At 35.6% G+C, this 13,985-nt stretch overlaps 1 protein-coding gene across 1 annotated transcript in view; it reads right to left on the bottom strand.

The window, feature by feature from the left end:
- Positions 1-922: 922 nt before the first annotated feature.
- LOC148001920 (uncharacterized) overlaps positions 923-13,985 on the bottom strand; it is a 97,898-nt gene continuing 84,835 nt past the window's right edge. The window contains exon 4 of the mRNA XM_087579755.1: positions 923-1,747. Within this exon, the coding sequence (XP_087435881.1) occupies positions 1,695-1,747 (53 nt within the window). The 3' untranslated portion in view covers positions 923-1,694. The remainder of the gene's footprint in view (positions 1,748-13,985) is intronic.

Consider the following 13,985-nt stretch of genomic DNA (forward strand, 5'->3'; position numbering starts at 1 on the left):
TCACATTTAACCAATGGAAAAGACTCTGTTGAAGAAATATTTGGACACTCCTAAAGAGGATAATAAATAATTCAAAAGTATTCCATCTTGCTTCACCGGGATTTTGGAACTTTAAAACAAACTCTAATGGCCTGTAGTGAACATCATACGCATAGCATTATGTAGAGGTAGACAGCCAAATCAGGCTAATTTGTATAACAATTTGCCAATTGTACTTTGTTTTTTCATCCACAATTCTCTGCCTTCACTAATAACCTTAGTAAGTCACAAACCCATCCAGCCATCCACCTAACATGATTGTTTATCTGACTTTCCAGACACAAGTATTCTAGCAAATTACCTACATTTGTAAAACGTAATTATCGGCAATCATGTTGCTGTTCGACTTGAAGGTACAGTTAAATATTAGAGTTAAAAGAACAATGTGTCACAAACCTACATGTCCTCATAAGTGGGTGCTATTCTCAGAACTCTGAGTGAGTCATGGCATTTTTTACTTCTTGTAATACACAGAGGATTGATCCTTTCAGACTTTTCTTGGTTCTTACAGATAATAGTTTAAGATGCATTTTGTCTGCCCTGTTTTCTGTGAGTGTTGCTGGAGAGTTTTTCTTTACTAGAGGATATATTCTGGAATGGAAAACATGACCATGGATATGGAAAGGACACTTTAGTGGTGGGGCTACAGAGTCAGAGTATTGATTCTTCTTCCTAAGCAGAGTATGTTTTGATTTTACCCACAATAAGCATACTCTGCACTGCACTTCGACTTTCCTAGGGATGGATAGAAAACTTGTCAACCACTTCAGAAATATCTGGTGACCCGTCCAGCAGGTCCAGTTATTCAGGGTCCCGAAGAGGCCTTCTACCTGTGTATCAAATGGGGGTGAAGAGAAGAAGGAGACCAAGCAAATGTTCTATTGTCAAGGTCTCATTTATTGGGGCGAACGTTAGAGCTTTTAAGGCTTTCAGGTAGGGGGAGTGTCCTTAGTGAAACACAAAGGATGGAGGGAGAAGGGCATCCCAGCACCAAGAGCAGAAGATGAAGAGGTCATGCGATAGAGACGCCGGAGACATCTGGTGTTTGCTCAGACTGAAACATCCTGTGAATGTTATCTTCCTGTGCCGTAAATTCATGGGAGAGGCTTTTGTCCAACACTCTCAAGACTTATGACAGTCATTTCAAGGTTGAACATCTGTGGCCATGCAGCCAAGAATCATGTAGACACTTTGAGCCACAAAGCAGCCAGGCCCAAATCCAATACGGCTCCCTACAATCTGGTGTGCTTAGTCTAATTTTAATGTGAGTTCTGTAGGTAGATTCAGTCACATGTATACATTGGCTAATGGTGTGGATTTAGTTTCCCTACTTTACTCACTATCTGAAAACAGTGCTTTTACTCAGAAACGTGTAGGGAAGGTTCTGTCTTCCCTGGCTCTCAAAAATCCTCTGATTTTGTTTTTCCCTTTTTTGAACATCTGTGCATGTCCATGCATATCTCTTTATTAAAGACACCATATGCTAATGTATGCCATTAGGAAAGACTGGAGGAAAGTTCCAATACATAAAGAAACAGAAGTATCTTGACATCCATTAAAAGGACTGAACAGAAAAGACACAACATCATTTTGAACTACTCCAGATGATGAAGGAAACTAGGCTGGGAATGGACAGTCGAATCACATGGGTCTTTTTAGTTCTCTTCTTGTCTCTTACACATTTTCCTCAATAGCAAGAGCATAAGCCCTAGGGAGAGAAGGAATATGTCAAAATATTTTTCTCATCTAGTCAAAAGTACTTCATTTCAGGGAAAACATATATTTGCTATTCTATTTGTCTGACACATTAACATTTCCTTGTGTGAATTGTAATCAATTCCTGGTAGACGGCCTTTGAATGCATTGAGCTCTGCTTGCTTCTGAATTCTAATTATGGGATCTCAAGTTACACAGAGTCATTTGTACCTGAAATTGTATCTTTATTAATATACATTCCCTGAAAAAATTAGATTGTACTGCTATAGGTGAAATTTCTCTACTCATAATATATTATTTGAAAATTTTTATTTTTATTTTTATTTCTGCACAGAGTACATGAAATGGTTTTCTTTATGAGTCCATTGCAGATGACTCTGTTGAAGAGATGATATGAACTTTCATGGAAGTATTCTATAGCCTAATCATATAAAGAGCCATGATGCAATTTCCCAGCACTAGTCCTATGGAAAATCAGGTTTATGTTTGGTTCCAGATCCTTGCGCATGTATATTCTCAGACATTCAACTCCAAAAATTATGTTTCAGCATAATGGGCTCACTCTTTAACATTGCTTGAGTACAAATTGCAGTTTTCACGAACACAAAGACAAATCTTCCATCATTTACTTTTTCAGGTGGTTTGGTTGCAATGCTTTCTTGTGTCTTTCACTAAAATGTTGTGATACATCAGAAAGTCATCATGGATCACATGTATATCACTCCTATACTGTTGACTATGGTAGATTAATTGTACAAAATGATTGCCCTGGATCTTAAGAGAAAAACACTTATTTATTTTAGTAGAACAAAGAACATATAGTACTTAGAAAAATTTCTAACATTGTTTAAGGTTGAGAAATTTCTGGGTCAGATACTATTTGCGTATTTTACTTTGGGGGTAAAAAATGATTTCAATTAAATATTAATATTGAGTTTCCAGCAAGGATGAGGATGTGGCAGACTGCATCCTGAGAGGTGACTTTTCAAAGGTCTGCTCTGGGCATGTGTCTTAACTGCATTCATCACTCATATATGCAAAATAGCTCTATGATTTAGAATGGTCAATAAACCAGTGGGAGAGCCTCCAACAGATGAAGCTTCTGCATCACTAGTCACTTCATAATCTCCAAGCCCGGAAATCACAGAATTCCTTGGATGATTTTTGTTTCTCATGTTTCATTTTTAAAATGTAAACAGGCCATAATATCATACATCCAGTGAACAAACTAGACTGCTTTTAGGCTTGATTTCTTTCCTTGACAACAAAGTATAAGAGAATATTGGTGATTTCCTTGCCTCTAAGTGGTCAAAAGCACCAACAGGTTGTTGGCCTGTGCTGCTACATGTGAGGTGAGAGAATGGCTTTTAGCATAATTTTCTGTTTGCTTTTTGGTTTCTAATTTTCTATTCTTGTTTTTGACTTCATATGGTTATATGATGATATATGATCTTATTACAGCTAATTGAAATTTGGAAAGTCTACTCTTTAGTGTTCATATTGACTGTTCTTTAAAGCTTGTTTTATAAATGTATATTTTATAAAAGAGAATTCGATTAACAACTCTTTACTTTTGAGACAATTTTCTTTTCAATGTGATGTTTCACTGCTATACACGCAGAACTCATAAGCAGAGATTCATCTCTGTAAATCCTAAGCAACCTAGGTCATATATTGAAGGCAGCAAAAGATAGATAGTAAAATGATATGTGTTTTGGTTTATAGTGTGATTTGCTCCACAGACACATACTTTAGGACATGATCAGTAACATACTATATCATTCTACTATATATCATCTAACACCTAATATTAATCTGGACATACAAAATTTTTACTTGTCCTGTGGAAGTTATTGAGAAATATGTCATCGAGAAATTAATGCCTGCTTATGAGTCAGTTCATACAATGTTTAGGTTTGTGATTCTGGAGCAATTTGCTCATGATGAATTTTTTTCAAGTTCCATCCATTTGTTTAAACTTTCATGGTATCATATTTTTATCAGCTGTTAAATACTGTTTTGTGTAAATGCAACTTACTGTCTTTATACACTATTCTGTTCAGAAACACATAGATTGTCTTGAGTCCTATGCCAAAAATGTCAACTCCTGACACCATCTTGAGAGAGAGTAATGTATGTTAGATGACCCAAAAAAGGAGACTAGACTCAAAACTGTATGGCAAAAATAAGTGAATGAAATAATTTGTAATGTCACTTTCTTATATTTATAGATTGGAGCTTCATCAAATTATCATTATAGAGGCATCACCCAGCAACTGATGTACTTAGATTAAGAGAGAACTATACCCAAACATTAGGCAGAGTTTATTGAATTCTGCTGAAGAGAAGGCAAGATTTTAGGAGGCAGAGATTTCGAGGACATGGCTACCAAACCCACAGATTCAACAAGCCTCACAGTGGCCCACTGAGACTTTCCAAACAAGCAGGGCATAGGATTGCACATACAATTTCTAATTATGTGTTATAGTTGTGTAGTTTGTGTTTATGTGTGTCTCCTAACACAGGAATCAGGAAATGTTCCTGGTGATTTTGCTTCCATTTTGTATCTTTGACCTCCTACTAGAATTTGTGCCTAGGCTCAATGTGAAGGCATATGCCTAGCTTCATTGCAACTTGATTGATACCTTTGAAATACTTAACATTTTCTAAAAGTATAATAAAAGTATGAATGGAGATGTTGGTGGTTTGCATGGTTGGGAAGATATGGAAATGGAATATAATATGAGAGAATATGCTAAAAAGTTAACATCTAGGGATATATTAGTTAGCTCTGTGTGATGGTAGCTTTAGTGTAAAAATTTGACAAGAAAAGCACAGGGGAGAACATATCCTTTTTTAGCTCAGCTTATGGGGTTTGTACAGTTGACCTTTTTTAAAGAGCAATCTATTTAGATTTCTATGTCATTACTTGATGAAAAGAAATCAAATTATCTTTGGTCCTGACCTTGTTCTAGAAAGTTCTTGATGGGACTATTGTGCTGGTTTTTTTGTTAAGTGTGTATTGATACACCACAGGAAAAAGGAAAAAAAAAACACCTTCTACAAGTCGTACTCTGACTTCCTAATGGAATCTTGGCAAGTGTTTGTCCACATACATGTGGATGTGCGCACACAGGCAAAAATAATGTATTCTAGAAATAATATATGTTAAATCAAATTTTAAAAATTACCTAATTGTTCTGCTCTGAAAAGAGTGGATTGGTTCCTTGATTTTTATTGTTATATTTTTGTTTAAATCATCCTGCTATCCATTCCCAATAGTTATGATGAAAAACAGCGTCACAGAAGCCAATGAGGAGAGCCCCAGTGTGAACTCTGTCTTCCTACATGCTAAGCATTAACTCTGTCAACTGACCTATGCCAACTCTACTACAATTTCCTGTGCCACCATTTATTTTTTTCTTTCTTCTAACTGAATCTCACTAACTTTCAGAGGCATATATCCTATCATGCTTTGGTTTACTTGATGCAAAGAAGATAACATCATACTAAGAATAAGAATTTTCTCTTTTGTTGCTTACACTACTTTATTATGTCTGCCAACAGTTTTTCACTGCTCCCACCACCATCATGGTTGCATTGTATGTTTGCTATGGCATATTGTGGCAAATTTTAAAATCATGGTTTTTATGACTGTACCCCTAACAAAAATCCCACATTGGACCCAAACCTGCCTACTCTTCCTCGTTGTCCTTACAGGCACTTGTATGTGGTGAAGCAGGTTGTCTTTCCTCCTGTTCATTCATCCTGGTGAGCATTCTCAGGACTACGTAATTCCTTTTGGTGATAAGTAGGAACATTTTGAAGACAAGATGCAACATTCCTAAACAGACTTTGAGACAAAAGTTCCCCAAGGTGTAAGAGCTTAGCTATTTCCATTCAAGCCTAGAAAATTCACTGGATTTGGAATATGGAGCTTCTCAATGGCATATTTGTGTAAGTTATCTTGGAAAGGGAATTTTAAATTCTCATCAACACACCAAGTTGATTAAAAACAGTCAAAGACCATTCCTGATGTTGTCAGTTGTTTCTTTTCTGATAATCCTGTTGAATTTTGAGAGTCATTGTCATTCTGTGTGATGTCTCAAGTGTTATAACTACAGCAAGAGTTCTTCTAATTTTCAGACAATGCCTGTTGGATACATCCATGTATATATTGGGATGATTCCTGATTCTATTTTGCAGAAAGAATTTGGAGTTTTCAGAGAAGAGAGTGGGGCAGAAGAAAGCTTAAATTACAACTCAGTGTAAACCAACAAGAAAAAATGGACCAGGAAAGGATGAGTGATTGCTGAGTAGGAATATGGTGCTTCCCAAAGGAGAGTTCCTTGAGATGGGCATTCTAATCCTGAGGCATGACAATTTCAGATATTGGGTAGCAAAGGAACATTCCTCCTTGCCATAATCTGTGACAGTCAAGGATTGAAGAATATTAGTTTGCCTATTTTCAAAGCCAAGAGGTGACAATTCAAAGCTATTTTGTTGCCCATTTTGCCTCTTTCTTTAACCAGACCCTGGGGGTGTAATTGGGAATAAAGATTCCATAAGAATATAGAAAAATGTCTAGTGCAGACAAGAAACTATCACAGACAATGAACAAAAAAAAACACAGAAACCTTTTGGTCAATTCTATGTTGCTTTTGTAATTTAGTGATATAAATCGATTGGTGTGTAGACCATGCACTTCCTTTGCCTGACTTTTTAAACAATATTTATGGCCCTAGAATGAGAAATCATGAGATCACTCTCTTTATAACCCTAGCTTCAGAAATCATGCCTTGAAACTTCTGAAGAAAAGTTATTTATGGTGCAGTTAGAAATAAGCTTGATGAGATATTTCTGTGATTATCTGCAGGGGAGAAGAGGAAATTTGAAGCTTCTTATATAAACACTTCTTGGCAGGGACATATAAGAACATAAATTCACAAAGCAAGCAGATCAAGCCTGGGCCTATACCTTTGGGGGAGTGAGGCATGTTCTTTTTCTGTTGGAAATTAGGTTTATGTGTTGACCTTCTATGCCTCCATGAATTGTAAGTTCAGTTGTACTTTTCTACCTACAGAGGCTAATGAACAACCACTGTATTCCATAAATTTCCTCACCAGCAGCAGTAGAAGAAAGAAATGGAGTGACTGACAACATACTTACAGTGTGTTCCTGTGCTAAGCTCATGGACCTAAAGGCATCTCACAGTGAAGGAAGAATGAGAAGCTTGGGCAAGAGTAATACCAGAAATAAAACCTGATTTATCCAAATGAATACAAGAGCCTGGGTACTGAATGCAGAACTCAGTGCTTGAGGCAATGGAATTTGTTTTTCTATGATGCATTCTGAAATAACCTTTTCTTATGAGGTGTGTGAGATTCTAGTTGGTGTGACTGGTGGTGACTTTTTCCTTCCTTCTAGGTGCTTGGTAACAAAAGGCTTTGTTAGCAGTTCTAGAAAACTCTTCACACATCATTTCACTACTTGACATATAGTCCCCAGGTCATTACCATTCCTCTTGTTCCCTGTGCCTTATGCTCTGAGATAATATTGATTCATGCATGTTTTACCATATACAATTCTGTACTTTGTTCTCTCTCTTTCTCTGTCTTTTTCTGTTACTCTCTTTCCTTCTGTTTCATGTGAGTGTGATTGTTTGTATTTGCCATGTTTTTTACATTCTTTCTTTCCTTCATCCTGTATCTTTTTCTTCCCTCTGTATTTCTGCATACACATTTGTGTCTTTTTGTATCCTTCTAATATGCGGGAACTAAACTCCTCCTTTTCTTTCTAAGGATATGTATCTGTCATTCTTTCAAGTTGAGGCCAGTGCTGACATCTGGGGTCCACTTTAAGTACTATTTCTTTTGACGTATGTGGTCTGGATGCATACTGGAATCCAATGAACATTATAGGAAGCTATCATGATGTGTGTCCTTATTCCCAGAATTTGGTACAATGTCTGACTCTGAAGAAATGATTACACCAGACTTAGAATTTTTGTTTGATGTTTGGAGAAAACTCAGGTTTTTGGTACACTAAGATATGTGGCACAGGTTCCATAGAGTGTAACATGCTTAACTGTTCCTCCAGGCCTGATGAGTGAGCTCTTATAGTCAAGCTAACCTCAGGCTAGAATCCAAGACACTGCTGGCCTACTGCCAAGATAAAAAACTTTTAAAACTGCCAAGATGTCTCAGTACACAGAATCCAGAATTTGGCAATGCCTGAGCTATGGTTGTTCTGAACATGGGTTGAGTTCATGTGAACATATAATCACAAGTTTATAGGATTATTATTGTATGGTAGTGTTCTAAAACAAGACAAATCCTTCCTATGAGAAACAGAATGTAAATCAAAGTTAATTCATATTGGACCACGGAACATGAAAAATGATAACACGCAGGCCTCAGAAGATCATAAGTAGTTCCCCCCCAAAAAGCACTCAATGCGATAAAGAATGAAAGTGGCTTCTCCAAAGAAACTCCTCTCAAGTTTCCCACCTAGTCACGGAATAGGCATTTCTTCCTTTCTTATTACACTATAGAATTTGTGGGTTTGATAAGCTTCTAGGACTGTCTTATTATGTTAAGTGAGTGATGTGCCTTCATTGTGATTAACAGGTAAAACCTCAGATGTTGTGAGATTGCTTACAAAATTTTTATCGCATGTCAAAAAATTGTTATATTTCTTTCATTCCATCTCTTGGGTAGTGAGGCATACATACAGCTGTTGGATACCACACATATGAATTATTAAAAAATTCATTCAAAACACATACACAGCACAAAATACAAAACATGCAATCTCTATTCCCATCATAAAAAATTGAATATAGGAAAATTAATAACAAGTGCAAAACTATACTTTTATTAAGAAATGATCAAAACATTCTTGATCAGAGGATATTGTCATAAACCCATAGACATCATTTCCCCTGAGGTGCATACTCTCAGAGCTCCATATCATATATGCTGCTATTTTGAACATGTTTGGTTTTTCAAGATATGCCTTCAAGACCTTACAATGGTCACCCAATATTCATGGTCTCAGCAGGAGTTTCTTGGATGGGGAATAAGGAATCTGTTACCTGAATATAGGTACCTTAACAGCATGTATATTAAGACAGCTCATTGTCCATTACACTTCGCTGTTTCTACAGAGGGTTCAAAAATGTGCATAACCTGCCTATGAAACAGATCTATACCCACACATTCCAGAGCAGAATACTTGACACCAATTGCTCAGTTATGACAGACTTTCCACTGACATACTCATGCACGTTCATCACTGTTATTTATTTGTTCAGTGCAATATTTTTATTACTATTATTATTAATTATTATTACTGTTATTATTATTATTATTATTATTATTATTATACTTCGAATGGTAAAACAGTTTAACAAAGTAAACAAACTGGGAAAGCACCTTAAGTTATTTGGCTCTTAGAGAGTCTGCCAGTTGGGGAATAACGATTACTGCCCTTCATTCTCTCTGAACTAGGTATCTGTGCACCTCTGTTTCAATACCTTCTTTCTTTAGCCATCAAATTTACTTGAGTGACTTAGACTCAGTTTTGCTGTGTGTAAAAAGACTGACACCCTTCTCTGCATTGTCCCAACAGCCTTGGGAACTGTAGATTTTAAAGTGGTTCATAGTATGGGAGGAATCTCGGGCTGCCGATTGTTTGGGAATGGAGAGTTACATTGCCCTTTCTTTGGATATCCTGTGCTACGTTGAGGTTAATTGCCTGTTACTTTTTTTCTGTTTCCCACAATCTTCACACTCAAGGGCTGGTGAATATTCATATTTCTTTTGGAAAATCATGGACTCATATTGACTTTCTTCTGGTACTGTGGACTTAAGAATTTGCTTATGCCTTCCTAAACTAATTAGAAGAATAATTTTTTGGCATGACTATTATACTGTGTATACCTTAGATATTTGTTGTTTATATTTGCCATGGGTTTATGATTAATGAGAATGTAGGAAGAAGTAGCAAAGTTATAAAACATTGCAAAACTGGATAGATTATTATATCTACATTTAATGCAAAACACATTCTAGCCACAATGTCAATTTGTAGAAATCCTCATTTTTTTTATTAAAAAAAATGACGTTTTACTTTTTTACACTGGAAATTATATTTGTATGTTGATAAAATTTAAGATTTTCTTTGGCATGAATTTTGTATGGTGATAAAAAATCGATTGATTTGCTTACTATTAGATAGGCATTGTGCCTATGCCACTATTTTAAAAATAAGGATTGGCTTTTGTCTGGAGCTGACCTGGTGTCTCTTCTCTCTGTACAGATGAAGGGGTGAGAGAGAGTCTCAGAAGTGCAGACAATCCTGAGAGCACAGGACTAACCCATACTGTGTTCATATCTCTGGACCCAGAGAAACCTGTCTGGAACACTCTAGAAAGAGAAACCAATGAGGGAACAGTCTGGGACAGAATAATTTTGACTTCTGCCTGCATGCAGAAATGATCCTGGAAATCAGCACTGTGTACCCAGATCATGCAGGGAGGGAGAAAGTTAGTCTCCAGAAGTGCTGACACAAAGGTTTGCAGTAAGGGGAAAGCACTGCTGAGACAGCAAGAACAGCTGATACTGAAAAGAAATAAATGGCAAGAGGTAATGGTAAGCACCTAAGCAACAGAAACCATCATCAGAACTCAGATCTCCCACCACAGCAAGCCCTGGATATTCCAACACACCTGAAAAACATGCTAAATTCACACTCATGTTAAGGCTCGAAAACTTTAACAAGGACATAAATAATTCACTTAAAGAAATACAGGACAACACAGGAAAACAAGTAGAAGCCCTTACTAAGGAAACATAAAAATCCCTTAAAGAACATGAAAACAAAACCATATAGATGAAAGAGTTGAACAAAACCATCCAGTACCTAAAATGTAAATAGAAACAATAAAAAAATCTAGACAACCCTGGATATAGAAAACACAAGAATGATATTGGAAGTCATAGAAACAAGCATAACCAAAATAAAAAAGCAATAAAAGAGAGGGTCTCAGGTGCAGAAGATACATTGCTACATTGACAAAAGAGCAAAAGTCAAACAAAAGAAAAATCTGTATAAAAGAGAATTAAGACTTAGGAGGTTTAAAGGACCAGTAAATATCTTCAACAAAATTATAGAACACTCCACTAACCTAAAGAAAGAAATGCCCAGAAATATTTAAAAAAAAACCTACAGATTACCACTAAATTGGACTTGAAAGTACTTTTTCCCTTCACGTAATAATAAAAACACCAATGAACAAAACAAAGAAATTCTATTAAAAACAGTAAGGGAAAAAGGTCAAGTAGCATATAAAGGCAGACCTAACACATTTGCACAAGACTTCTCTTAAGCAACAATGAAACCCAGAAGAGCCTGGGCAGATGCCATACAGACCCTGAGTGAACAAAAATGTTAGTCCAGACAAATAGCTCTAGCAAAAATCTCAAATAACGTAGATGGAGAAACCAGGATATGCCATGTGAAACCAAATTTATACAATCTTTACAAAAATCCAGCTCTACAAAAGATAATGGAATGAAAATTCTAACACAAGGGGAGAAATAATTCTCTGCAAAATCAAGAATGTAATCTAATTTCACTTAACACATAAACATAATTTCATGTCTAACCACAACAGCAACAACACCAACAACCACAACAGCAACAACAACAAAAAGAAAAAAATCCAATTATTGGTTTCTAATATTTTTGAACATCTACTGACTCAATTCCCTAATAAAAAGAAGTAGTCTGACAGACTGAATACGAAAACAGTAACAAGTGTGTTGCTTCATACAGGAAACACCTCACTGAGAAATACAAATACTACTTCAGAGAAAAATGCTGAAAACATGTTTTCCAGCACACGATCCAGGAAACAATCTGGAGTACTATTCTAATATGGATTAAAATAGTCTTTAAAACAAAAATTAACAAAGGGTAATCAAGGTCAGTTTATAGTCATCAAAGGAAAAACTTCACCAAGGAAGAGGAGTAGAAGGCAGGAATTAAACAAACTCAAGACTGAAATCAACCACGTGGAAACAAATGGACTATACAAAGAATCAACAAAATCAGGGATTAGTTGATTCTTTGAGAAAATCAAAAAGATAGATAAACCCTTAGCTGCACAAACCAGAGGGCTCAGAGTGTGTATCCAAATTAACAATATCAGAATTGTAGATGGACGGATCAGAATCTGAAGATATTAAAAAAAATAACACCAGATCCTTCTACATAATCCTATGTTGAACAAAAATGGAAAATCTCAATGAAATGTGCTAAATTCTAGACAGATACCAGGTACCAAAATTAAATCCGGATCATATAAACCATGTGAATATTCTCACAACTGTTAAAAGAAGAGAAACAATTATTAAAAGTTTCACATTCACAAAAGCACAGGACAAAATTGATTTATTTGCAGTATACTATCAGACCTTCATAAAAGACCTCATAACATACTATTCAAATTATTACACAAAATAGGAAAAGAAGGAACTCTACCAAATTCGTTCAATGAAGCCACAATTATGCTTATGTCTAAACCACACAAAGACCTAACACAAAAACAGTACTTCAGACTAATTTCCCTACGAACAAGAATACAAAAGTAGTCAACAAAGTTCTCACATTCAAAGACCAAGAGCACATCAAAATGATCATCCTTCATGATCAAGTTGCTTCATCCCAGTGATGACAGGACGGTTCAATATATAGAAATCCACAACCATATCCCACTATATAAAAAACTCAAAGACAAAAAATACAATAAAATTAATCACGTGATCATATCATTAGACGCTTACAAATTATTTGACAAAATTCAACAAAAATTCCCCTTAAACATTTTGTAATGATCAGGAACCCAATGCACATACATAAAAATAGTAATATACAGCCAACCAGTAGCCAATATCAAACTAAATGTAGGGAAACTTGAAGCAATAACTGTAAAATAAGGAATGACAAAAGGTTTCTAACTCTCTCCTTACTTATCCTGTATAGTAGTTAAATTCCTATGCAGAACAATTAGTTAAGAAAAGGAAGTTAAATATATAATGATGGGAAAGGAAGAAACAAAATTGTCACGATTGGCAGATGGTATAATAGTATATTTAGTTGACCCTAAAAGTCCCACCAGAAATGTACAAGTCTGAAAAACAATTTAGGAAAAGTGACTGTGAATATCTTTAACTCAAACAAATCAGTAGCATTCTATTACACAAAGGATAAATACCCTGAGAAAGAAATTAAAGGACTTCCTTCACCTTCACAGTAGTCACAATGTACATAAAAATACATTGGCATGACTCAAACCAGAGACATGAAAAATCTGTATAACAAGAATTTGAAGTACCTTAAGAAAGAATTTGAAGATGATCTCAGAAGATGGGAAGAACTCCCATGGTTATGGATTGCCAGAATTAATTTAGTAAAAATGGCCATTTTGCCAGAAGCAGTCAACAGATTGAATGCAATCACCATCAAAATTCCACTCAATTCTTCATAGAGTTAGAAAGAGCACTTTGCAAATTTATTTTGAAGAAAAAAAAAGACAGGAAAAATTATCCTCAATGATAAAAGTACTTTTTGCAGAATCACCATCCCTGACCTCAGGCAGTCTTGCAGAACAATAATGATTAAAAACTGTATGATATTGGTAAAGAAACAGGCACATAGATCAAAGGACTATAATTGAAGTCCTAGAACTGAAAACTCAAACCGAGGGTTTTTCGATCTTTGAGAAAGTATATGAAATCATCCAGAAGGGAAAAAAATTGCCTATTCAACAAATGGTGTTTTTCAACTGGAAGGCAATAGAAGAAAGTAAATTGATCCATTTTTATTGCCCTGTACAAAGGTTAAGTCCAAGCTGGTCTAGAACCTCAAAAACAAAACCAAAAAAACAAAAAACAAAACAAAACAACAAAAAATCAAAAAACCAAAACATAAAACAATATCAACAACAACAACAACAACAACAGCAACAACAAAAACAGATACTCTCTAACTAGTAGAATAAAAACGGGGAAAGAGCCTCAAATACATGGGCACTAGGGGAAATTTTCTGAACAAAACAGCAATGGCTTTAGCTCTGAGATCAATAATTGACAAATGTGACCTCATAAAACTGAAAAGCCTCTGTAAGAAAAAGGACACTGTCCTTAGGAAAAACCCATAACCTA

Source organism: Rattus norvegicus, chromosome 12, assembly GCF_021556685.1.
Source record: "Rattus norvegicus strain SHRSP/BbbUtx chromosome 12, alternate assembly SHRSP_T2T, whole genome shotgun sequence".
NCBI lineage: Eukaryota > Metazoa > Chordata > Mammalia > Rodentia > Muridae > Rattus > Rattus norvegicus.